Source organism: Ixodes scapularis, unplaced genomic scaffold, assembly GCF_016920785.2.
Source record: "Ixodes scapularis isolate PalLabHiFi unplaced genomic scaffold, ASM1692078v2 PGA_scaffold2__306_contigs__length_199485367, whole genome shotgun sequence".
Taxonomy (NCBI): domain Eukaryota; kingdom Metazoa; phylum Arthropoda; class Arachnida; order Ixodida; family Ixodidae; genus Ixodes; species Ixodes scapularis.
The window spans coordinates 117,677,268-117,703,217 of record NW_024609857.1 but is presented as its reverse complement, the minus strand read 5'-3'; the positions used below and the strand labels follow the sequence as shown (position 1 = coordinate 117,703,217).

The 25,950-nt window shown below is 47.8% G+C and overlaps 2 protein-coding genes across 2 annotated transcripts; both read left to right on the top strand.

Moving 5' to 3' along the window:
- The first annotated feature begins 1,800 nt into the window (after positions 1-1,800).
- Positions 1,801-17,739, top strand: LOC115320161. The gene is made up of 5 exons (XM_042291520.1): positions 1,801-2,283; positions 2,410-2,689; positions 9,754-10,133; positions 12,294-12,501; positions 17,240-17,739. Exons 1-5 carry the CDS (start codon positions 1,801-1,803, stop codon positions 17,584-17,586), a joined length of 1,698 nt encoding a protein of 565 aa, XP_042147454.1. The 3' UTR covers positions 17,587-17,739.
- A 3,679-nt stretch (positions 17,740-21,418) lies between these two features.
- On the top strand, positions 21,419-23,194 carry LOC121836584. The gene is made up of 3 exons (XM_042291519.1): positions 21,419-21,772; positions 21,872-22,144; positions 22,340-23,194. Exons 1-3 carry the CDS (start codon positions 21,419-21,421, stop codon positions 23,192-23,194), a joined length of 1,482 nt encoding a protein of 493 aa, XP_042147453.1.
- The last annotated feature ends 2,756 nt before the right edge of the window (positions 23,195-25,950 follow it).

The following is a 25,950-nucleotide window of genomic DNA, read 5'->3' as shown; positions in this document are numbered from 1 at the left end:
GGCCCGTGTCCAACGGACGAGAACAGAGTGGATTCTGACGAGAAGAGAACAAACGATTTCATCATGCTGGCACTCTTGGAGGAGTTGTCTCACAGCTCGGCTGCTGCTCCTCCTAGAGCAAGCGAACCCGCGCGGGAACACCGCTATGCTTTGAGAAAATACGGACCAGTTGATTGACCTTGAGGGACACACGTACGAGAAACCTGCGGGGCCCACCGGGTGGTCTGTAATCTGCGGGAACATCCCTAGTGAGCTCCTTATTGTTCTGGGTTCAATGTGTTGTCCCATTCTGTTCACTGTTCTTAGCGACCACGTGATGGTGTATTCTGTGCACTTTACCCAGTGTTTCTATAGGTATCCTAGAGTGAGTTCATTACGGTCCGAAAATTAAGTGTCTTTATGAACCTGAACATGAACATCCCTTTAAGTTTTGTCAGATGAATTTTGTGTAAGAGAAAATTCCTTTTTTTGTGTGGGCGAGTGTGACGGAGTGTATTACCGACTCATTCGGTGCTGTGCGTGCGGGCACGTGTGTGTGGGTGGGTGTCCCATTGGTGGCGTTCGCGCCAGATTACGAAGAATCCTCGCCTCGCGGCTATGGGAAGAAAAGAGGACAAAGAGGAAGGACAGCAAAAAAGGGCGGTTAGCCATCGCAAGCCTTCGGACGGAGAACGTTGTAGCAGTTGTCTGTGTCGCGAACTCAAGCCGAGTTTAGATAAAGTTATATGTGCCGGAGCTAGTGCTGGGTACTGTCTCTCCTCAACGTCGGGCCCCGACGACGGTGTGTGTGCAGCTCCTAACCAGAGTCCTCACAACAGAGCCCAACTTGAACCCCGAGCTTCTACAAGTCCTACTCCGGTTCAGATATTACCCGATCACAATGAGTGCTGACATTGATAAGGCATTCTTAGAGATTAATATTCGTGAAGAGAATCGCGATGCCTTCAGATGTCTTTGGTTTGCGGAAGAGCCAAGTTTCCCTTTGAAAAAGAAACACATACAAGAATGAAGGATGACCAGAGTACCTTTCGGATCTAAATGAAGTCCATTCATGCTCACGGCCACTATCCATCACCACCTGAAGCTGGTCTGCGAGCAACAGCCAATGTTAGTAGACAAACTAAGAACCGCATTCTATGTCGATGACCTACTTCTTGGAGCTGAAAGTGTTGAGGAGGCTGTGAGACTTGTGGGGAACAATAAGCCGCGATGCACGTGGAGGAACGGCGCCGCGAGCGAAGAAGAGAAAGGAGGCTCGTGGCAGGGCGAGCACAGAGAGTTCCAAGGGAAGTGACGAACGGAAGAGACGGTGCTCAGCGAGCCCAGGGAAGACCCGGACCACAAGGCAGCCTTGGCCCTCCGCAGCACCCGACTCACAATTAAGTATCGATAAAGTATTTCTTCATAATAGCGCTCCCCGTGTGACTTCCTCGGAGCGAGTGGAACTCGGCCTGATCGGGCGGTATTGATAGGCGACCCGCAGACTTTACAAAACATCTATTGACGTTATGAAAAACGCTGGAATGACCTTAAAGAAATGGACAGCTAACAACGAAGAATTACAGCTGCAATTCAACAATGATGAACCTGAAATTATATCATAAGGAAAGAGTCTCATACCTTCGCAAATGACCGAAGTGCTTGGAATGATCTGGATTGGACAAGCAAAACGATTGTTTTATGTATAAAGTAGAGTCTCTTCTGGAATTCCGCACTGCAGATCGGGACAAAAAGCGGTTCATTCTCAAGGCAGCTTCAAGAGTATTTGATCCTTTAGGACTGATCACATCAGTCGTCCTAATGGCCAAGTTGCTCTTACAAAAACTATGGCTAACTGGGATGTGCTGGAATGAAGTACTACCCCTAGAGTTGGTCAACGAATGGCACACCTGGACGACGGATCTTGAGCAGTTGCACTCTTTGAAAGTACCGAGATACATAAGGCACGGTGTTCTGGCAGGAGCAAGAAGAATGCAATTGCACGTCTTTGTAGATGCAAGTATGAAAGCCAACGGCTCGTGCGCATACTTGAGAACTGAGGATTACCAAGGGAATGCAGCCACCATGTTGATTGTCGCGAAGACCAGGGTCGCACCGATAAAACCTTTAACACCGCCTAGGATTGAGCTCATGGGAGCTAATATGGGATCCAAGCTCTTACAATACATAAAAGACTCCTATTATGACGTGGACCTGGACTACATCATGTGGACAGATTCGACAGTTGCCCTCAGTTGGCTGAGAGTAGGGCCGGAGAAATGGAAGCCGTTTGTCAAAAACAGGGTAACGGAAATTCTAGCAGTAACGTCACCGGACCATTGGAGACACTGCCCCGGTCAAGACAATCCGGCTGATCTTTTGACAAGAGGATTGACTATTCATGAGCTTCGAGACAGTGTCATTTGGTAGAAAGGACCCAACTGGTTGTGCCAAGAGGCTTCAAAATGGCCTGGAAACGCAGCTCCGTTGCAAAACACGTCACAACCGGAAGTCGAAAAAGAGACACCGGTGTTGTTGGAGAATGATCGAGTGGTGCCAACATTGTTGTTCGATGGCGGAGCATACAATAATTACCACAAGGTTCACCGGATAGCTGCCTGGGTCATTAGGTTCGCTAACAACGCGAACAAAAAAAAAATGACAAGTTCCGAGGAGGGCAAAGTGCAGCGGAAATGGACACCGCAGAGCGGTATTGGGTTAAGCAAGTACAAAATGAAAACTTTGAGACTGAAATTCTGCTAGGGAAAAATGGCACAATGGAAGTGAATCCAACACTCGCTCAGTTCCACCCTTTTTTTGATGATAACAAAATCCTTCGAGTCGGAGGACGACTCCAGAGGTCTACCGAAAGGCTCAATGTGAAGCATCCAATCATATTTCCTAACGAACATAGCTTTGTGAGGCTGGTCGTGATGAACGCTCATTGTAAAGTTCTGCACGGTGGAGTAGCAAGCACGATGAGTCATCTGCGAGAGCGGTATTGGATTATACGTGCCCGACAACTCACCGAGAAAGTAGTAAAAGGTTGTCTTATATTGGCACGCTTCAACGCGAAACCCACAGCAGTAGAGCAAGCTCCACTACCGACACACAGTATTATAGAGGCGAAGCCATTTACGGTAACGCTGGTCGACTTCGCCGGGCCATTGCACGCGAAAAAAGGATTAGCTAGTCGCGACAAAGCATACGTCGTACTTTTTACGTGTGCTGCTAACCGATTAGTCCACCTCAAGCTTTCAACGAGTCTTTCCGTGGAAGCCTTCTTGCTTCCATTTCGGCGGCTCATATGATGGAGAGGCATACAGCGAGACATATATTCAGATAATGCGCTACCCTTTAAGAAAGCATCAAAAGACCTTCACCATATCTGTCGTGCATTAGAGTAAGAAGCGTTCAAGTAGTTCATATCAGAACGCAGAATTAACTGGAAATTTATCGTAGAAGGCGCTCCATTCGGGGGGGGGGGGGGGGGGGGGGAGTGGTAGGAGAGGCTCGTCCGATCTGTTAAGACAGCACTTAAGAAAGTGCTGGAAAGAAACAGCCTGTGCTCGGTCGAAGCAGTCCTAAACTCAAGGCCATTGACGTATCTTCATGAGGGAGCAAGGGAACCATCAGTCATCACTCCTGCCCATTTTTTAGTTGGACAAAGTTTGGCAGTTCTGCCAGAGACCAGCAATTCCAGCGAGGTTCAGGCATTTGTGACGCACCAGGAAAAGGTTCGCAAGTTTCAATGTATAAGAAGACTCGTGGATGATTTTTGGAAACGCTGGAGGTCTGAGTACCTACTGGAGCTAAGATCTGCTCGTCGGTACCCCGTCAGAAACACCTGCAAGCTAGAGGTGGATGATGTGGTAATAGTGGAAAGAAAAGTTCCGAACTTCCAAGCCATTTTGGGAACTTGCGAGGATTGTTGAGATGTGTCCCGGAGCCCATGGAATTGTTCACGCCTGTCTCGTGGAGCAGCAAAATGGCGCACTCGTCAAGAAACCAGCGCAGAAACTCTACTTGCTGGAGATTCGCAAAAGCAAACCTAAGGCTCTTGAGGATGTTGCAAATGGAAGATGAAGAAGACGAGCGGGATCGAGAGCGCGAATCTTTGTGAACGAGATGGAGCCGAACAGTAAAAAAGTAAGGTCATCCTGAAAGAATTGTCTATCTTTCTGCCTCTGTTTTTATTAGTTCCGTAACAAAGCAGGTAAAAGACTGGGAAGTCAGGACGGTGCGGACTCCGTGTTTCGCGCTTTTGGCAAGGTGATAGGGGAAGTGCTTTTGCGAGGTATACGCAATATGCAAACAATTTCGTTGTGCCCGTCGCTCGCGTCTCTCCAGCAAAACGATTAAGATGATCTACAAAGGCGCAATCATAAGCCACGATTTACAATAACACCACACATTCAATTTAAACAACTTTACCTAAGATGGTTCGGAAGCCAAGAAAAAGAAATCTGTCGGCTAACGCAAAATTCGGACGTCCGAAGGGTCCTGCGAACAGTTGTTACGTGATAACCTGGCTGTGCCAGGTTTTTTACGTAATAGCTGTGTCTCAGTCGCGGACGTTTGGTGGACCCGGTGCGAATCTCGAAGGCCTCCGGAGCGAAGTGACGAGAGCATACCTGGACACGTTTGTCACTACGCAAACGCCCGATTGCCTTCAACCAAATAGCATTCAGCTTGTCACCTTTTGGGGCGACATGGCTGCGGAAAGACTCAGTGTCACTATCACTCATCATCTGGCACCACTTTACAGAAGCTGACACCTCCAAAAAGATAAAATTTGCACGCGCAAACAAAAAAAAAAAAAAAAAAAAAAAGCACGTTAAGAAAATAAGAAGGAAAAACGAAAGTAACAAACCGCGGTATGAAAGCCGAAATCTCGCGTCGCTTGCTATCACTAACGCCTGAGACAGCTGCTCAACACACACTACTTCACTTCAAGAAGTCTCACTCAAGCACCTGGGTCACCACGAAACACTGATCAATTCGCCGAAATGACTAGTCAAGTTAGGCGAGACAGGCGGGAGCAGACTTTGGCGGCCATGAAAGAATAGCGAAGCTTTTGTTTGTTATGGTATGAATCCAAACGGAAGTGCCCGTCTTGTAAAACTTTTTTGAATAATAATGACTATAATTAGATGGGTTATTCTTTAAACGTAAAAATAGGCCGCTTAAACGAATATTACAACATATAACAAAGGATTAACAACCAAGATCTAAGCTGTTAATCAAACTCTTAGCCAATGAGAAGTATAGCAGCCAATTGGTGCTAAACGTCCCTGAACACCAACTTTGTGGCGCACGATTCAAAACGGACGATATAGCCGCAAACTAAAATCAATCGCATGCAATAAATCTTGCTGTAACTGTTCTTCTCGCCGAGAAAATCTTTTTTTTTTTTAAATGCTCGTCTAAATTAGACCGTTGAATTTTTTTTTTTTTTCTGTGCAGTTACTTTTTTAGAATGGAACGCGATGGCGGTATCGGGCCCCGTTCGTACCGCTTTCTCAATCGCTTCACATGCTTTTTGTACCACTGAGCAGGGAATGCGGTGGACATGGCCTGCTGGCCGTTAAAACATGACTCGAGAGCAAAGGGTGTTTTGTAGCATGGTCGGTCAATTGGGCACTGTGTCCTTTCCCGGAAACATTGGAACGTGTTTTTTTTTTTTTTTTTTACTGTACAATTGCGGAAATATTCTGGTCTGAACTTTGCGGGCATCTACTAACTCCGATTCCCACAGACCCTGTTCCCGGATGAATATGACACTGCAATACTGCGCTCTCGGCAAAAGGGTTTAATCACTCACTCATTGCCTTGGGGGGTTTCGGGATCGGGGAACGGTCATCAGCGAGGCCGAGGGAGAGTCCGCTGTCACTGCAGCTGCTCCAAGTCCCAGCGGTCGTCATCCACACCGCGTCATGGGGACGTCGTCGTCCAGGGTCGCTGTCCGGTCCGTTTGTCGAGTCCGCCACTCGACGTAGTGCCCGCACTCCCTGCGCCAGCGTCCAGCGCCGTCCGAGCTCGCCTCCATGACCGGTCCCTTGTGAAGTCGGCGGCCCCAAGCCCTCTTCCTTTGTCTCCGTTCCCCACTTAAGACCTTCCCAAGTCCTTGTCCCGCCGACCGTCCAATCGGGAACCTTGCTGCGAGCCGATCCTCCGACGTCAGCGCTGGGTGAGGGGGTGCTTGCCCCGTTCCTCCCGGAGAGCTCGGACGTTCCGCGAAAGGACGGCGACGGGAAACGGGAAGGTCACGGGGAACGAAGGAGCGCCCGACAGTACGGCGGCGTGGACCGGCAAGGTCACGGAGAGCGGAGGAGCCAGGGAGAGGGTCCCCACACCTCCCCTCCCTCAAGGCTCGGACTCCGGTGGGCTTGAGGTTGCGTGGTCCCCAGAACCCTTGGCAGGGAGCTCGTTCAGCTGAGTGTCACCGATGACGACGAGCACCCTCGATGATGATGATGGCATCAAACCAAGCAGGTCAGCGGTGAACGTTGATTCACTGAGAAGCTCGTGACCGACGGAGCACGGTCCACGAACTGGTCCGGAGCACCACAGCTCACAACACGGACGGGCAGTCAGGCACACACAACACGCCGGCACTTAAAGTTCGCTTTCGTCCCTAATGTAACAGACAGCGAAATGCGCAAAAACGAATAGCGGCACGCTATATCAGACAGCGAGACGAAACCAAAATCTTTCGATCGTTGGACATGCCACGAAATAAAAACAAAACTTTTCATTTCAATACTAACGGGCAGGCAGTCATCAAGAACGTCACGCTACACGTTCAAGAGGTACATAAGAGGAAAACTATTCCTTAACTAAAAAGTATGAGCACTCATTGTATACTCAAATCGTACATACGCCCACTATACAACATTTCAACGGTTGCTCCTATCAAACTCAACCGCATTCTTTTAAAACAGTAAGCAATCTACCAGAGCGTCAGAACCGCACACCTCTGACAACAATATTAATCTCCAACACACTCGCGAAGAACGCACAAAACCTCAAAAACTAAGAATAACCTTCCGTAAAACAGAAACGGTCACAAATCGAGTCCCGTTCGCGAGGTGCGACTCGAAAAAACACGCTGCCAACAACCCATGACGGGCACTCATGCACTCGGCGTTCACGCTACCCGAGCTACAAACACGCTACAGCCAAGCTACGCAGCACGCCTTCATCAGAAGGGGTAATCACCTTACTGAGAGGCCGTTGTTCCGTGGTACCGGCCACTTACACCAGTACAAAGGGAACAGTACCTGGATCGTGCGAACAACAGATCTCATTGGACAGCGTATTTACAAAGCTATGTCCGTAACGTCTGGGCATCTACCAGACGTTACCGCTTCACCGCTTGGAGGTGACCACCCAACAGGAGCGACGAGCGCGTAACGGCGGTCCGCACCGAACCCCGCACGGGCTCGACCACCGCGACAAGCGCATCGACGCACGTTAGAGTTCTCCCCCGGCCAAACCCCGACACCGCATAACTAAAAAGTCTTCCAGCTGATGTCAAGGCCGGCCGGGATCGAGCAATAAAGGTACGCCGTCAACGCGTCTCGCGACTCTTCAACGTTCTCGAATCGAGCAACGTGTCCACATACAAACGCCTTAAGTTACGCACAAAGCTCGCCCCCAACCAAGTCAACCCGCCGCATGACTGAAAGGTCTTCTTGCGACTGTCAGGACAGGCAGGGTTCGAACAATGTAAGTATCCCACACACGCACCTCTCAACTTCCGCGCAACGAGCGCGATACCGAAATGCCAAATTATCTAACCTGCCAGTCTTGGAGATGGACGAGCTAATAAACTATATTTGCTTTGCATAAACAGTTTCCGCAGCGTCGAAGTGTCTACAGCATTTACCGCCGCATTCCAACACCCGCTACCCATTCGTGCAAAGGCTGCAGTTAGTACAGCGACGGGCTGACCCAACGCACAACAGTTATAGGCCGCCGACGGCCATGCCGCTGCCATAATTTCTAGGCTTCCCGGGCACGTACCCGCCGACGTGAACCGTACGTTTTCCCGGGCCAACCGCGCATCTGTACAAGATAAAACTATGAGCAACTCGTCACATCCTCGCAAGACCACCCCTCTCCTCGTGCAGGTTTTCACTGCACAAGCCCAGCTCTTTCCTTACCTAGCTGTCTTTTCTGCCCTAAATTTATAATTTCACTCTAATCCAGGTCTCTGCACGACCAATTACGCTCTCTACACCTTCGCGTCCCAACGCGAACCCAAGCACGGCTGAGAACCGTTTCCGGCGGCAGCGCAAAGCGCGCGCTGGCCGCCACTCCTCCGGAAACGGAGAAAACGAAATGAAAGAGTGACTCCCGCCGTGAGGCTCAACCATCGATATGGCGGTGTGAGGATCCGGAACCAACTGTGCGCACAATTAAACGGGATCAACCTCACGACTCTACAACCAGAAACGCACGGATCATACCCATCGCGTCAGACTGGACTCCACGGAGCATTACACACGCACAGCCACTGATAAAGTGAAAACGGAAACTTTGTGGTTTTCGGGATTCCGATGTCCACGCACCGGACATCGCGTACCCGGCACGATTTAGTGGGCTGAGCCTCTAAATGTAGCCTCTGGCCACAAGGTACTCGTTTAAAGCGATCTTGGTCGGAACCACAAGAGCGCATCCGTACCTTAAAACGCTGTCAACTAACGGCGCTCAAAACCCCGCCGACAGCTCAAGCAAGGCCAACTGGGAGCTAGCATGCGATCAAACCGAGACGCTAGTCTCCTCCCGGACAAAATGCAATGCGGGAATAATTTCCAAACACAGTACATGCAGCCGCCATCCGCAATGGGAGCGTTCTCAACCCGGAGCGATGTCTTTCCAACGCGTCCGATCGGTAACAAGCGGTCCAAAACAATTACATCGATACGCGAGCGAAGGCGGTTAACCGCGTCACATCCCCCAAACCGTGAGCTGGCATCTTTCACAGCAAACGTGAACGGCCGGAGGCGTAGGTGGGGTGAAGCCCGACGCTACAGGCCTCGAGGGGTGCGGTAAATTCGACGCGCACAGCGCTTTTGCGTAGCAGGATCAACCTGCCAGCATCGAACGGTGCGCTGGACAGCAAATACTCATGGCGTCGTCTCGGAACGGGGGATAAGTAAATTCCTGACAGGCTGGGGAAAAGGGTTAATCCCTCAAAACAGCGGTCAAAATCCGCGCCTCTATAGTCAGAGGACGATAATAGGGAGTTTTCGTAGATCGTTTTGGAATTTCCGCAACGCTATCCGCTACCCGCTACGAGACCCGCTAGCAGAGGCATAGCGGAGACCCAAAAAAGTGCTTTCGTAGACCGTTCTCTGCGGGCTACGGTACTGCGACTATGACAGCGCCACTAGCGGTCGTAAAAAGCACTATATAAAACAATAAACGCATACTATTACTGCAACCAGTTATCTGTTTTATCAGAGTGCCTCTTTTCGAACACAACACATGGTTAATTTACGATTATGAATGTTAATCTTTTTTCTGGATGAATTCTTCGTAGCACATCTTGACAGCTTGCGGTAATCGCGCTTTGCTTAAAGCCAGATTCAGTTCGGCCAAGCCAATCCCCTCCTTGTGACCTCGCCGCGCTCTTTTATCTTCGTGGACGTGTTCTCCTTCTCCGCCAATTCCCGAAGATGAAGCGGCTCAGCGTTCTGGAGGACCAACTTTTATTGTCCACTTTAAGTTGGAGGGAGATAGAAGATGTATATTTGATGTTTTCAGAACCGCCAAAGCGGCGGTTTAAGTCAGAACGCGGCTTCTTGGATGTCGACAGCCTTGACGACCACATCTTTCGAAGCTTGTTTCGCTTCCACAAAGAAGACATCGGGGAACTCCTTTCCTGCCTTCGCATCCCTGACAAGGTGACATCCGCCCAGGGTGTCGTGGTGGCCGGGGAAGAAGCTCTATGTATCACCCTCCGCCGTCTTGCGTACCCAAACAGGTGGGTCGACCTCGAGATGCTATTCGGGAGAAGCTCGTCGACGCTGTCAAGCATAACCACGAAAGTCCTTCAGCATATCGACACAACGTTTAGTCACCTCCTTCAAGATCTCAATGTACACAGCTGGCTGGACTTGGCCGAACTAGAGCGCATGTCACAGGTAAGAACCTCATACATGTAAATGTCCAACTCTAGGTGCCCAGTGCTGGAAAAATTGCTCCAGGAAATATACATGTTTCTGAACTTCACACACTTATACGTTCTAGAAATAATTACGTTGGAAAGTTCGTCACTAAATTATAGATAATTTCGTGAAGTCTTCAATAGACCACATATAGTCGAATATTATAGGTCAGTGATCTCAAACTCATTTGAGCATGGGGGCCAGACAGCTCACGGTGGAAAGGCCGAGGGCCAACGTTAGAAAGGGGGAGGGGGGGGGGGAAGAAGAGAGAGAGAGAGACCTTGTGCTCTACGCTTTTTGTAAACTCAGTTTCGCCAGTGACATCTCTAGGCCCTGACCCTAACGTGCTGCCATTTTTAATAGAACAAGAGAGCAAGTTCACTGTCATTCCCGTTGCTCAATTCACTTGGGAATTAACCAAGCTCAACATGTCTCTGAAAAAAACAATCGGTGTATTTGACGGTTTTTGCTTTTCTGACGATTTTCATTGCAACACTCTGAACAAATGTTTGTCTTTTAATTGTAATATATTTTTTTTTTATGGCAAGAATTTTGAGCTTATAGCTTTATATTTGGCAGCTGCTCCTGCTGATTGAGATTTCACACAGCCAAGATGCATCCTTCAACAAAAAGCTTGCACTTGCAGCCTAGTAGCAGAATTATTGTACATTACAAAAAGCTGGGAAGTAAAGTGTAAGGCAAAACAAAGGGCACGTAAACGCAGATAAGTAAAAGCTATGTAAATACCTTAAAAGAGCAAAGCTACTTTTCAAGTGAAAATAAATCGGCAAGATGAGATCACTATGGCGCATGCCATTTCTAGTGCTCGAGACATCGGAACCAGGACTCATAGCCGGTTGCCTGCGTCCCCGTGTGTTTGAGACCCCTGATATTGGCGACTCAAGCGAAATCAATGCCGCGTAGCGGCAACGCCGAGAAGTTCAGGAGAGGAAGTCGTTTTGACTCTGTCGTCTGCTATTGCTGCTTGGTTCTCGTAGGCAGCATAGAAACAAACATTGTTTCCAGTAATTATTTTTATGCTTCTGCCGTGTCATTCCTACACACTGGCTATAAGGTTCCTACCGTCAAATAATCGCTTTGATTTCATATGTAATGCCGATTTTATGGTGGTCTGCGTGCTGAACGACGAAATTGACCTCCTTTTGCCCGCCATTTTGCGTGACCAGCGCGCCCCCTATAGCTCGCTGGAGTCACGAATAGGCGATGCGATCACTAAATGTTACGTAATTGAATGACAAAATATGGTTACTAAACATTTGGTATGAAACTGACATGCTTGCTTTATGGCTACAAGTAACCCCCAGGAAGTAGTTGAATGGCAAAATGCATTAACCCCTAACTGCCAATGACAAGCTCTCTCGTCACTTCTACTTTTGGCTGCAACTGCCGATTACAAGAAAACCCATCATGACACTTTGACTGATTAAACACAATTCGGTGAAAATTTTCTTTGGTAAAACATTAATTTACTTAAATGTTTGGTGCTCCAAGCTTACTCAGAGGTCTAACTTGCTTAGAGTGTAATCCACCATGTGTAGTTGCAAGGAGGAACTTTTTGTTCAGCCACCCGAAGGCATAATAAGCGGAACAAAATCATCCGCTTCCTTCTGAGTCAAGTGACAAGAAATGGCTCCTGTCCAATGAGAGTAAAGATGATCTCGACTCGACCGAGTGCTCTAGTGATAAAAGCGCAACAGATGTTGTGTGAGCTATGTTGTGAAAAAGGCTGGAAACTATGAACAAGTAATGAACACACTGGCCTGTAACCTGAAATTGCAATTTCGGGTGTGTTTGGCTGAAGGATCAGTATCATACCTCCTATAATAAATAACATTAAATACACAATAAATCAATAAATAAACATTTTAATTACAAAAAAGGTCTTTCTCCTGCAGGGTCACCAAAGAATATAGGTTGCCAGTAGTCGTTTTTATCAGAATAACATGCCTTTGCAAACATAAATTTGGGCTAAAAAAATATGCAGTTTTACAGCATTTTTTTTTTGTAAAAAGAGACGGCAGCTATGGTGTCAAATTAGCATTTTATTTGACATCAATCAAAAAATGTGATTGGTATTTGACTGTATTAATAGGTCACCCTTTTGTACTTTCTCAGGCAGTGCATGCCAAGGGAGCCCCGCTGACAAACTGTTGGGGATTCCTGGACGGCACAGCACGGGCCATCTGCCGTCCCTCGCAGTCCCAGACCGAATACTTCTCCGGGCACAAGCGACACCACGTCATAAAATTCCAATCCGTCATGTGCGCAAATGGCATCATTTGTGAGTTCGATGGACCTTACCGAGGGAGACGACATGATGCTGGTAAGTAATAGCATGATCCTTAGAAGCACCTGGTCTCAAAACCCATGTTTTTTGTCCTAATACATATTGTTGGTGCAGGCATCCCTGATGGCATTAAACAGTGTGAAAATGATTCACAACACTGAAAAGTATAGAAAGTAAAATTTTTCATTTTATGTTTAAGAAATATAGCACTTCATATATATCAGGGGTGGCCAGGCTGTCCGGCCTAAGAGCCGGAAACAAACTCCCGAAACTCCCAAGAGCCGCGAGGGGGGGGGGGGGGGGGGGGGGAAGGGGGGGGGGCAAGCTTTTGTTTATAAAAAAAAAAAAACTTTTGCTCAGAGCAATAAACGAAACTCGAACTACTTGCAATCTATCCGAGTCAAAAGCAGTCCCATGGTACGTAAAGTAGCAGTAGCATACGACTACCCAAACCGCAACCTCTCTCAATTTAAAACGCGTTCCATTTCTCCTTGTAGGGAAGTGCTCGTGTGACCGGGAGGGAGACGGGTGTGTGTGTGTGGGGGGGGGGGGGGGGGGGGGGGGGGGAGGGAGCCGCGAGCCGCACTTTAACACGCGAAGAGCCGCATGCGACTCGCGAGACGCAGCTTGGCCGCCCCTGATATGTATATATATTGCTTATATTGTGACAAGCAGTATTTCAGCTGTTAGAGATTGCTGCCGCATGTACTGCATTGTTTCTCAATGTTTGCTTTCGGCGAGTGTCAAGTTTCGTTATAATCATGTGAGACGGGCAGGCAGCGGTGTCTTGACAAATATCGCGACATGGCTGAAAGCAGAGCGTAGAACACGTGAGGAGCAGGAATTTCCCTCTCCCCCTTACATTTCCCTCTCTGAGCTTCCGGTCAAGCCTGGCACGTGACCCAAGAGGGAGAGAGAGGGGCTGCCGAGCGCGTGCCACCCTCACTTCAGTTGCTCATTTTGCGTGGTCACAGACAATGCCGGTTTTTGTTGTAAACATCTTTATTGAAGGAGAGGAGGGGGGGGGGATGAGGGTAGAAAGAATTAGAGGAGTTGAGTGTGTGCCTCCAGTCCGAGGCTCCAGTGGCCTTCAGTGCTGCCATGGTGTCCCATATGTCCCGGCGTCTATACGATATGCACACTTTGTAGATCACTTTTCTTAAGCAGGTTGGCTGCCGCCGTGCCAATTGTTCCTCTAGCGAAGTTGCGGCTGGCTTGCTGTGAATCTGTCAGCATGGTGGCTCGCACGTTGCAAGTGACAGCCAGTGGTATGGCCACTTCTGCACGCTCCGCCGAGTGTGCATACATCGAGGCAGTGTCCATGATTTTTTCGTGGCCACCATTTGCCTGGGGCCCGCTGCATCCACAAAGGGGGTTCCCTCCCGTGAATCCCAGGTCCGCGCAAGTGCCTCAAACCTTGCCTTGCAATGATCGGCGTCTATGTACGGGTTTATATTCCTCGGGATTCGGTTTGTCTTGATTTTCTCCCGGACCCCTTGTTGAAAATAGATTCCTTGTTCTTGATATTGTCGTGCGTGCAGCTAGTCAAGTAGACAGTGCGCCCATGGCCTAACAGTTATCATGCATGCCTCCCACGCGAAAAGCTAGGGTTCGATTCTAGGGAGCGGAATGTTTTTTTTATTTATTTTTTATACTTGGCGTTCTCCTAAATTCGAGAACTTTGTCGTCTGATCGAGTTATGAATGTTCTACGCGGCGAAACTTCGCCTTGTTGAGCCGTAGGTGCGCTGTTCCAGGTGTAATTCGTGATATGACGAAGGCATATACGAGTTAGGTTGCCTCCTTCTCCTCTAGTCTGTGCGTCTTGTTTGTGATTCGTCTCAGCATTCCGTTCACTTGACTTGTCACCGTAGCTAATTTGTCGATCATACTCTTGTTGCCCAAGCCGTGTGTTATCAATTGTTCTAGGGTCCTGACTTCCTTAGGTGTGGGTACCAGCTGACCGCCTATGGTTGTTCGTATGTGGTCCACTTGCTTCTCCCTTGAATTCCTCAGGATCAGCAGTTCCGATTTTTCCGGTGTGCACTGGAGACCTCGGTTGCGCGCGTATGCCGCAGCCGCATTCGCCGCCCGCTAGGGGGCGTTCCTCCCCCCGGCTACGCGCCTGTATCATAGCCTATGCAAAACTTCTTTCTTTCACTTCGTTCATACTGACTTATTATCAAGTTTTGTCGTACGTGCCTACTTTGTGGTATACGTTTCGTGAATATCGAGTTGAACAGCTACAGGAACAGATTTCGTTTGTGACGAAGCAACGGTGGACTCAGCGCATGCAGAGCCCCATATTCTGTATAAAGGGCTCTGAGCACACAACTTGAGTGCAACCTAGAGCATCAGTGTTCTGTGAATCACGTGACAACAATGAGCGTGCTGCTAGCACCGCGTGTTGACCTGCCTGTAAAAGCACAAAATAAACAAAAAAAAGCAATGCCAATGACTTAGTTGGCATGGTGTTGACTGCGCCAACACAGCGCCTTTGGTTGCGCTGTTGGCTGTACCGCATCTTGACCGCTAAGAGTAGCAGGTTTTGGTGACTTTGCATATCTCAAACTTTGTTTACCAGTTTAATAAAGATTTATGCGTAATTAGATTGAGGTATTAGGTGTCGGGTCTTGCTAGGGGATGCTGAAGGGAATGTCGTTTTCTGAATGTGGAAAATGAAACGGAGTTCCCATTTTCCACATTGGACTTCCACATGTCCACATTGAACTTTCACATTTACATTGAAATTTCACATGTCAACATTGAACAAACTAGCCCACCTATCCACAAGTGGATAGGTCGGCTAGTTGGTTCATAGTCTTTGAAAACAGACAAGGATGAGGACAAAGTGAACAAACACAAGGTGCCTTGTGTTTCTTCACTTCGTCCTTGTCTGTGTTTTCGGCGCTCTTACTTTTTTAAAAATGCTTTAATTTCTGTTCGCTCATTCTCATAGGTAGGTTCCGTGGCATGCTGCCGCTGATTTGATATAGCCCTGGCGTGCTCTTCACCATTCTTTTTGCATTGGCCACTTCGAATTCCCTGGTCATGAAATATGCCTTCTACGGTGTGCTCATGTCTCCTTCTCCGGTTCGTAGATCTCTTTCATTGGAGCAGCTGGCTACAAGGAAACAAGTCCATCTCGTTCGCTCCATGATTTATTTTATTATAGCTTCTCTTAACTATCTGCCTGGTTTTCGTCTTTCCTAGCATTGTGTTAAATATGGGCCACACGTTGTGTGATGCCATACGTTTGTTGAATGCTTCACACAGCTTGAACCAGTCGCCTCGTTCCAGCTTGCAGGCATGTTCTCTTGCTTGCTTGGTCAGCCGGTCTACTTTTCTGAGTTGCTACAAGTCCTATATTCTCCTAAGCGTATGCAGATGCAGTTCAATGTTCTTCTTGTGCCATAATAACAGGAGCCTCGTGTTTGGTGTTAAGGCATCGACAGCTACCTCCTTCTGAACAGTGGCCCTGTTTGCCTTCTCTACCATCGCCGTCGCAAGGTCTGCTATAGACATGTCGTCCTATTCAAAGCTTTTGGTTGACTATTTGAGTGCTGCTCTAAGGATTCTTGAACATCTCTTAATTCACATTTCATCTTCTTGATGTAAACATGAGATTTCGTGTTGTTTATTTCTGCCCGTCTGCTGTTCTCATATCCCATCTGGTTCATCAGGGCGTTGATCAATAAGAGGTTGGTGTTGTATGTATCGACAAACTTCTGTGAAGTGGGCGCAGTTTTCATGAAGCTCCATGCAGTGTTCACTTCATTAGCCAAATATTATGATGCACCCCTTGGGAAACACTGCACAATTTCTGTCATAAATGAGTATTCCTCGCCCTCTGCTGACCTCTAACTGGGCCTTGCGTATGCAGAGATCAGAACGGCCCATTGCCTCTAACCTTCGTGCGCATGGCCAAAAGTTCCTAGACATCTCTATACCACTCTCGTGTCCATGTGGGACAGGGATATAGACTTTTTCCTCTCTGTAATTACCCGCCGCGTAGATAGAGGGCACTAACGCACAGAATTGCTGCAGCTGTAGACCTTTGCATCGCTTATCACCGGGGCAAGAAATGCTTAGTCACTGAGCTGTGGAGGCATGCACAGCGTATGATATACTGTACAGCAGAGCAACAGCGCATGCTCAGAAGGCATTCCACAGCCCAGCAGACAAAGGTGGCGGTGCGCAGAAGACAATATTTGCAAAGTTCTATAGTCGCTCAGGATTAGAACTGAAGGCTGTTCCTTTCCAATGCTAGTCTTGCAGCATGCGCTCGTTGCTTTTCACCGTGATTTGGCTAAGATTTCACGCTCAAGGCTCACGAGACACCAAAGTGTTTTAAAATGCAGGCAACTCGTGCTTCAGGCTGGCCCACTGAAGGACCTCTGCCATTTTAATTCTCTCGGTGCAGTGAACGTTGTGTTGTTAACAGCCTCCTCAAAACAAAACATACTGTTTTGAGCCTGGTTAAGATATTTTCTTTGCTGGTATTCACTGAAACGTAAACAACAGCATGACAAGCCCAGCTGCACAACTGTGCTTCATATGGCGCATGGCAACAAACATAAGTTGATGGAAGGTGCCACTTTGTGTGGAATATGCAACACAGTTGTCTTTTTAACTTTGCTTTTGCTGTCATTTAGGTTGCTGCAATCTAACTAGTGCAAATGTGTAAACCAGCCCTTAAAGTTTTTGTTATTGAGTTATTTACTGAACTGTACATATTCAATGTTAAGCAAGTTGAACTCGCATTTCATTTGCAGGCATGCTGCAGCGGAGCTGCCTGTATGAAAAATTACAGAGGCTCGTTCAGGGGCGCTCGTACGTGCTGTATGGAGACCCTGCATATCCCATCAAGGCACTCATAATAAAGCCATATGGGGTTTCTGGAGCCACAGCAATGCAGCGGCTCTTCAACAGTCGAATGAGCACTGTGCGACAAGCCGTGGAGTGGGGATTTGGCAAGATCGTGGCAGAGTTCGCGTTCGTGGACTTCAAAAAAAACCAAAAAATCCTGAGGCAACGAGTGGCCCGGATGTACAAGGTAGCCACCATACTGGCAAATTGCCATACTTGTACCTATGGCAGCCAGGTGGCAAGTTTTTTTTGATCTGGCACCCCCGACACTTCAGGAGTACCTTAGCAGTGGTTTAACTCCAGTCTAAGCTTGGCAAATGTTTTTTACCTGTGCCCATTTGAGGCATTGTGTGTACAGAAGCTTACTGCTCAGATATTGTGGCTAAGATATCAGTGTTAATTTTGAAATCTAAGAATCATTAAACTTTTCTTTTTTGTTTCGCCATATTACGTTTTTTGAGGTGTACTTTGAATCAGATTTCTGGGACCATGGCATTATCTCGCTGAGCAGGGCGTTCTATGTCGGAGGAAGATTAATTGCAATTTGAACGTGCAACATCTTGTGTAGAAATTTCACTATTTTCAAATTCAGTCGCCTAGATTTTATCTACAATTCTTTCGTAACATATCTTAATACATGAATAATATGTCCTATTCTTGTGGGACAAACAACTTCAATATAAATTTCCAAACTTGGCGATCTGGAACTATTCTTTATAACGAGGCAGTAGTGTTTAACCAATGTCTTTGTTGCGTTTTTTTATCATATTGTCATCACTTTTTCTCATTGATGTGTTTCACATGGGTCTTCCATTGTTCCTTGGGCCAAGTAATGCATTTTGCTGGGAATACCTCAGAGTGCTAATGTAATTTTGCATGTTTACAGCAGTACCTGCAGCTTTTGTCAAGCTTATCTAATTTGGCTTGAATGCATTTGTTAGTTCTCAGCTTTTTTTTTTTCTTTTCTGTTGTCGTTTGTAGACAACAAAATGCAAATGTGTTGTGGTTTTTAGAGGTAAAGAAATGTAATTGCTACTAGTAGGATAGCAGAATTTGGTTACGTAGTGTACAAGTTTCAGTTTGAAATCTGATGTTTGACACCAACCTGTACATGTAAATGGTAAGAAAGTATCTGTCATGTTTGTGCTCTAGCAGTGGTTGATTATGAAGTTCAACCTGTTTTTTAAGAAAGTATGGTGGTTTTAAAATGTGTAATGTATTATGTTTAAACTAAGTAATGAATATAGGAGCATCTTTCGTTTGATATTAAATAAAATGTTTCCTAGCTGTTTTATTCTCTGCATTTAGTCTTTCTTAACCTGCTTGAGCAGCACCTCCAGGAGCAGGCGTTTCTCTTCTGCTTGGAGGTGCCTCTCCTCTGCCCTGCCTTGGGCCTCCTCGTCAAATTTGCGCTGATCCAGGGCCAGGCGCTTTTCTTCCAGTGCCAGCCTCCTTTCCTCCAGGTTGAGCTGCCGCTCCTTCAGCACACGTTCATTCGTGTCTCGCTTGTCGAGGAACGCGACGACATCCGACCTGGGAGCCTTTCCTGCAGGAAAGAGCCACATGAAAAGAAAAAAAAAAGAACATTGTTTTATCCACTATAATAGCCAATTTAATTTCCTTGGATGACTTCTATTCGGTTCACATATGAAAAAACATGTATCCTTGGTGGGTTCATTTGCAAATTTTTGTATTTGCTCCCAAGGACCAAGAGACGAGCCGCAACATTCCCATCTCTTCGGTCATCAAAACTGCTTTTATTGCGGGCTTTATACTGAATGCAACAATTTGGCATTAGTTCTGTTAAGATGCCTGTCAGCAGCGAAAGCTGTTGGAAGTCCTTAAAGGGACACTGACAGGGTATTTATGCTCGCCGAGGTTTCTAGTTGTACGTGACATGTGAGAGCCCAAGTACCCAGAACAAAATTTGCGGCTCGAAATTCGGTTTCTTTCCGTCCGAAAACTGCCGATCGAGAACTGGCCGGTTTGATTCGCGCTCACTCTCTTTTTCGTGGTCACGGGCCGTTTTCTAAGGTATCGATGCGACCACCAAATTTAATCAAAGTCGTGGGTCATTGAAGGCACACACACAATATTACAAATATAAAACACATTTTTTGTGGCTTCTAAAAGGCTGCAAATACATTGATTGCAAAAAAAGGTAGCACAGACAACCAGAAGCATTCTGTGCGTTCACTGCATAATTGTCAACATGGCGTCGTTTCGCGTATCGTGGCACTAGCGGATGGCAGCGGACGACGGACGTTGGACCCCTACTTCAGAACTGTCGTTGACGGTACCGGCGAATTCTGTCTTCCTTCGAAAGAGAAGTTTTGGACCGATCAAAAGAACTGATATTCATCCCGTACGACACATCCGACCAGCAAGCCGATTGCACGAAGACGTCGCCGAGCCGTCGTCCCTTCTCGTGGCTGAAGACATCGCTCGCTCAAACGTCAAGCACAGAGTGCATACTTCGAGTTGAATACGCACGCGTATGGTTTCTTTACGAGGTGCGAATGTGGCCTATGCGTGGTGATGCCCGACTTCAAGCCGGGAGTGTAAAAAATGAAAGCCGCTTACAACTCCCTGTAACGCCGAATTGGAGCGCAGCTCTTGAGGAGGAGGAGGGAAGGGCACTGGGGGGGGGGGTTAAACTAACCAGGGGGGGGGGTCACGTGACCCCCAATGCCGATGATGTCATCACTGACGTCACTGATGACGTCATCAGTGACGATGACGATGCGGGTACCGATGACGTCATTAGTGACGTCACTGATGACTTCACCAGTGATGATGACGATGACGATGCGATTGTCGGTGACGTCATCAGTGACGTCGCTGATGACGTCATCAGTGATGATGACGATGACGATGCCGATGCCGGTGACGACATCAGTGACGTCACTGATGACGTCATCAGTGATGATGACGATGACGATGCGGATGTCGGTAACGTCATCAGTGATGATGACGATGACGATGTGGATGCCGGTGACGTCATCAGTGATGATGACGAGGACGATGTGGATGCTGGTGACGTCATCAGTGATGATGGCGGTGACGTCATCAGTGATGATAACGATGACGATGTGGATGCCGATGACGTCATCAGTGATGATGACGATGACAATATGGATGCCGGTGACGTCATCAGTCAGTGATGATGACGATGACGATGTGGATGCCGGTGACGTCATCAGTGATGATGACGATGACGATGTGGATGCCGGTGACGTCATCAGTGATGATGACGATGACGATGTGGATGCCGGTGACGTCATCAGTGATGATGACGATGACGATGCGGATGCCGGTGACGTCATCAGTGATGATGACGATGACGATGTGGATACCGGTGACGTCATCAGTGATGATGACGATGACGATGTGGATGCCGATGACGACATCAGTGATGATGACGATGTGGATGCCGATGACGTCATCAGTGATGATGACGATGACGATGTGGATGCCGGTGACGTCATCAGTGACGATGACGTCATCGGGGGGTCACGCGACATCGGCGGGGGTCACGTGACCTGGGGGTCACGTGACCTCGAGGAGGGAGTCACGTGACTTCGGGGGGTCACGTGACCCCCCACGAGGTCACGTGACCCCGGTGGGGGGCTCGCGCGGTGCATTATGGGACATTTCCCATGATGCACCGCGCGGTTACGCCGACGCCGACGGCGACGGCGACGGCGACGGCGACGCCGCTCAAGCCGGAAACGGGCCCCTAAGAGCTGCGCTCTAAAACTTCCACGTCGGGCTAGAAGACGACGAAACAGCGGACAGAACAACCCAAAGTCACGAGCAAATCGACCGACGATTTTCACGAGCAGCGGGGCAGGCCGGCTCCAACCGTTTTCGCCTAGCTTCGATGTCCCTTTTGTGACTGTAAATAGTGTACATAAAGTTGCTATCGATTTAAACACCATAACGTCCAGAATTTCTTCTATATGGTGCCGAAACCCGGGAATGAGACGCAACGAGAGGAACCTGGACGAGGAAACTACCGAATCTTCAGCAACTAACGCAGGACTACTGATACGTTCCATTCAAGCCACGGTTGACGACTACTTATGGATCGTCTTAAACTGAAACGGAAGGCCCTGCGAAGCCAACTGACAAGGCTGATACCAGACATCGACGCTGCTCTTCAACGTGATCCGATCATCGAACGGGACATCAAAATCCTCAGGCAACGATTGGGTAGTCTGCATACCCAAATGACCGAAACAGATGTCGCCATCGAGCCTTTCCTGGGGGACGACGCGGAACAAGAATACACCCGGGCATTCGAGTACAACGACCGCGCCGTCACCTACCTGGCTCAGTTGGACTACTCAATCCGAACGCTACAACAACGAACCCCGACCGAAACAACAAACTCTGGAAACTGTGCAAGAATTGGAGAACCGACGAGTACCTTAAAGGTAAAGCTTCCCAAACTTGAGCTTCTAAAGTTTAACGGCTAACAGCGGCACTGGCAACCGTTTTGGGAGCAATTTCATCAAGCGGTTCATCACAACGAGGCACTAACAGCTTGCGACAAGTTCAATTACTTGAGAACTTCGCTAACGGGAGAAGCCGCTGCAGCCATTGTCGGACTCCCATCAACGTCCATTTGCTACAAGGACGCAGTAGACATCCTTATTAGCCGATTCGGCAACGAGAAACGGCTCATACAAGATCATATGGAAAAGCTACTTGACCTTAACCCGGTACCTTCTGCACAAGACGTACGTGGACTTCGAGGTCTTTACGATAATGTGCAGGCCCATGTAGGTGGACTCAAGTCTCTCGGGGTGAGTGAAGAATCTTGCTCTTCGATGCTACATCATCTCCTCGTGAGACTCCTTCCTTCAGAGATAATGCTTCACTATAACAGAGAGGCGATTCGACAGGAAGGGAACGCCCAAGAACAAAATGAGGAAGGAGCGCGAGCGCGAGTTCCCAGAGAATAGCCAGCAGCGCTAACATCTTTACTCCAAGCCTTGAAGGTAGAAATCGAAAGTCGAGAACAAACGTATACTCCTGCGAGATTGGAGCACCCTCTGACAAAAAAAACGAATGCACTGGCAGGAGTTAAAAGGTATCCTGATAAGCAGAACAATTTTAAACCATCATCGTCTGCACTACTTCAACAAACGGATCTCAGAACACCGTGCTTCATTTGCAAATCTAAAGAACACAAGACGGAAGAGTGCACTTCGACAGTTCCACTGGAACAAAAGAAGACGATGCTACAGAAACACGGCAGGTGTTTCCGCTGCACCCTTGTGAACCACATGTCTAAGAACTGCCGAAGACGAATCACATGTAGGCACTGTCGAGGCCGACACGCTTCCACGATGCGCGACCCTAAATTTAAGAACGGCGGAAAAAAGAATGTCGCTGGCACAGCTCCGTTACAGCTAAAATCAACGACTGAGACTTCGGACCAAAGGATAGTGCTGTTACAAACGGCCGAAGCAAGGGCTTCTGGAACCAAAAACAAAGCGATGGCTAGAGTATTGTTTGACGGCGGTAGCCAGAGATCCTTTATAATCGAAGACTTATATCGGAGACTGGGCTGCAAAGTTGTGGGAAGCGAACGACTTGCAGTAGGTTATTTCAATGGACATAAACAGGAGAAGAACTTTCGAAGGGTCTTCATTACTCTGAAAAGCAAACACAATGTACATACTTATCACCTTGAGGCTCTTGAAACCAGCATAATTTGCGATCAACGACTGCCACAACCGGATAACAACGTCGTGCAGGAGCTACGTCAGCTGAATTATGCGATCGCGGTTATCGCTAACGACGACAATTCCAACCCTATCGACATTTTAATCGGCGCTGAACATTATTGAGATTTTGTAACTGGACAAGTCACGAAACTCAATGGCAATATCAACGCCATCGAGACATCGTTCGGATGGACTGTGCACGGTCCCATGAGCCTAAGCTCCACAGTGTTACAACACTCCCAAACGGTCGCACTCAGGACGTCAGTAATAACGAGGAACACCGAAAACATTCTACGAAAATTGTGGGATCTGGAGGCTATAGGTGTCAAGCAAGACGAAAGCGATAGTTCGAACAACTCCATACTAACGTCCTTCGAAGAAACGATAACAAGCAACGGAGAACGTTACGAGGTATCCCTTCCTTGGAAGCCTTTGGTACACCTACAGAACAATAAGGAAGGTGCTGAAAAACGACTGATGCAACCCACCAGAACGCTTAGACGTAATGAAAAGATCCTGTCTGGGTATGACTTGGCCATACGAAAATATGGAAAAGAGAGTATGGCGGAGAAAGTAGAAAGCGAAGACAGTGACGGTGTCACCTACTACATGCCACATCAAGCAGTAGTCAAGGAAAGTCGAACAACCAAGCTCCACGTAGTTTTAACTGTAGAGCCCACTTGTCGGTGGGCTCTACAGTCAGTGATTGGTTAAGAGTGCAGGGGAAGCTCCTCCAGCAAAGCCCTCCTCCCTTTCCACTTTAGCTGAGCAAACGCTGGAGAGGAGGTGAGTCCCTCCTTGCCCCTTCTCCGGCATTCACTCTGCCAAAGCGGAAAGAATCGAGTGCTTTATCGGTGGAGCTTCCCTTGGATTCTTAACCTGTCGCCTACTATAGTGCACTCCAGAAAAGAGAACCTGGAATTACTACGCACATATTCCTGTGCTATGTGCTTCATCAGTCAGTTAGCATTTTGTTTTTTCTGCAGTAGGGCTCTCTTACCAGTGGAGTTGGAACAAGGAGGTGGACGTCACGTCACGTCACATCACGCCCCCCCCCCTCCCCCCCCCCCCGGGATATTTCAAAAGTTGAATATAAACAATATGGGGGAGGGGGCAAAATACATCGCCCCCCCCCCCACCTCCCAAATAGTTCCGACGTGTGTTTCTACCCATAAGAAAAATTTTCTTGTCGCTAGATTCTTGCTGCTGTGTGTGGTGATTATAAGAACAGTGAATTGGGTATTTGTGGGAAATAACTTGTCTGCTGTACAATGGAGGCTAATGCCTGCACAGAAGTGGGAAAGCCAATAATGCATTGTTTTTCAATGGACTAACGCAGTGGTTCTCAACTATCGGTGTTCCACGAACCCCTTGTGGCTCGGTGGAGAAGATGGGGGACCCCGTTTGTGGTGAAGAGAGGAAAAAGGTGTAGGTTAAATATAATAATGATTTAATAAATGGATATCAATAAGGGCTAGTGTGAAGTAGACATCTCTAATTGACATACACACGAGCTCGCCCGAAAGCGGAAACGTTTCTCGATAGGAAAAAAGACAACTTTTATTGCCGGGCTTTTCTGATGAGGCAGGGCTTCGCGGACCTCTAAAATGCCTTCACGGACTCCCATTTGAGAACCACTTGACTAACGAATGCCTCAGCCTTATTAAGATAGTATTTGCAGTTGAATAAGAACGAAATTTCTGTTTATGCACCACAAGCTCTTCTCATTTGAAGAAGCGCCTCAAAATGACTAGAAACAATCATGTTATTTCATTTGTAATGCATACCAATTAAAACAGCTCTAATACTGCCTTCAACATCCACACAAGGAGGAACTAAACGGAGAATCAATAACCGGGAATTATTAGACACTCACCGCGTACTAACGGTCTCCGCTTCCTCGGTGGTGATGCCGAGATGCGACTGGTGTCGCAGGTTGGCGACACAACATTTTCGTTCTGGCTGCTGCAGTCATCATTGCTGGCAGCGTTCACGGCGGGGTCTCTGTTGGATGTAGTTGGCATCATACTCAGATGAAATACTTTGATAATGAAAATATAGATACTAGCCCCTCCAGCATCTGTTGTTGCTTTGAGAATTCTACTGCTTTGTCTGCAATGTCTACACAAAAAAGCAAAGCAAATAAAGCACTGAATGTTAATTTGGCGACTGCATGCAGACGAGTAAGTAGGCTTTAGCCAGTGCAATGCTGATAAATTGAGCCTTGTTTTCTGTGCATCATTGAGTAGTAATTACATGACCGGATAAACAGGCCGGCACAGGGACTAAACTCGGGACAGATCCCTGGATTCTGCAGTTTAACCTGTTGCTCCAGATCCTTAGAGTTGCAGTGTGCTATATTTTCTCAGACACAACCAATGTTACAAGCTAACGGGGCCAATAAAGCAGCACCAAAAATACCATGTCACTGTACTCATCTTTCTGTGCTTGTGATATCAATGGTTAAACCAATAGACTGACCTCACTAAGCATTTGGTGCATGCGTGACGCCGCCATAATTTTATCTCACGGGAGGCAGACGGTAGTGCATGAGAGGGCTTGTGCCGTGCCGTCTCGTGCTCTACATGTGCAGAGGTCCAGCAAGGTTGTCGCACATGCAGAAAGACTAAAAGTTCCCTCGATGCATTGCGACAGCGGTGGCATAGTCAAACTGCCTGGTGAGATCGGTCTATTAAGTGCGCTGAATGCACCATGACCTTGCACTTTTAACCTCAGAGTCACTTTGTTTGTATTCTAGCCTTTGACTGTGCTGTGACTAAAGGCCGGTTCATGAATACAATGAGGCTCACATGTGGAGCCAACTTACATCATAATCGTAAAGCCACTGAAATCTCTCTGCACCGAAATCCATTTCAAGA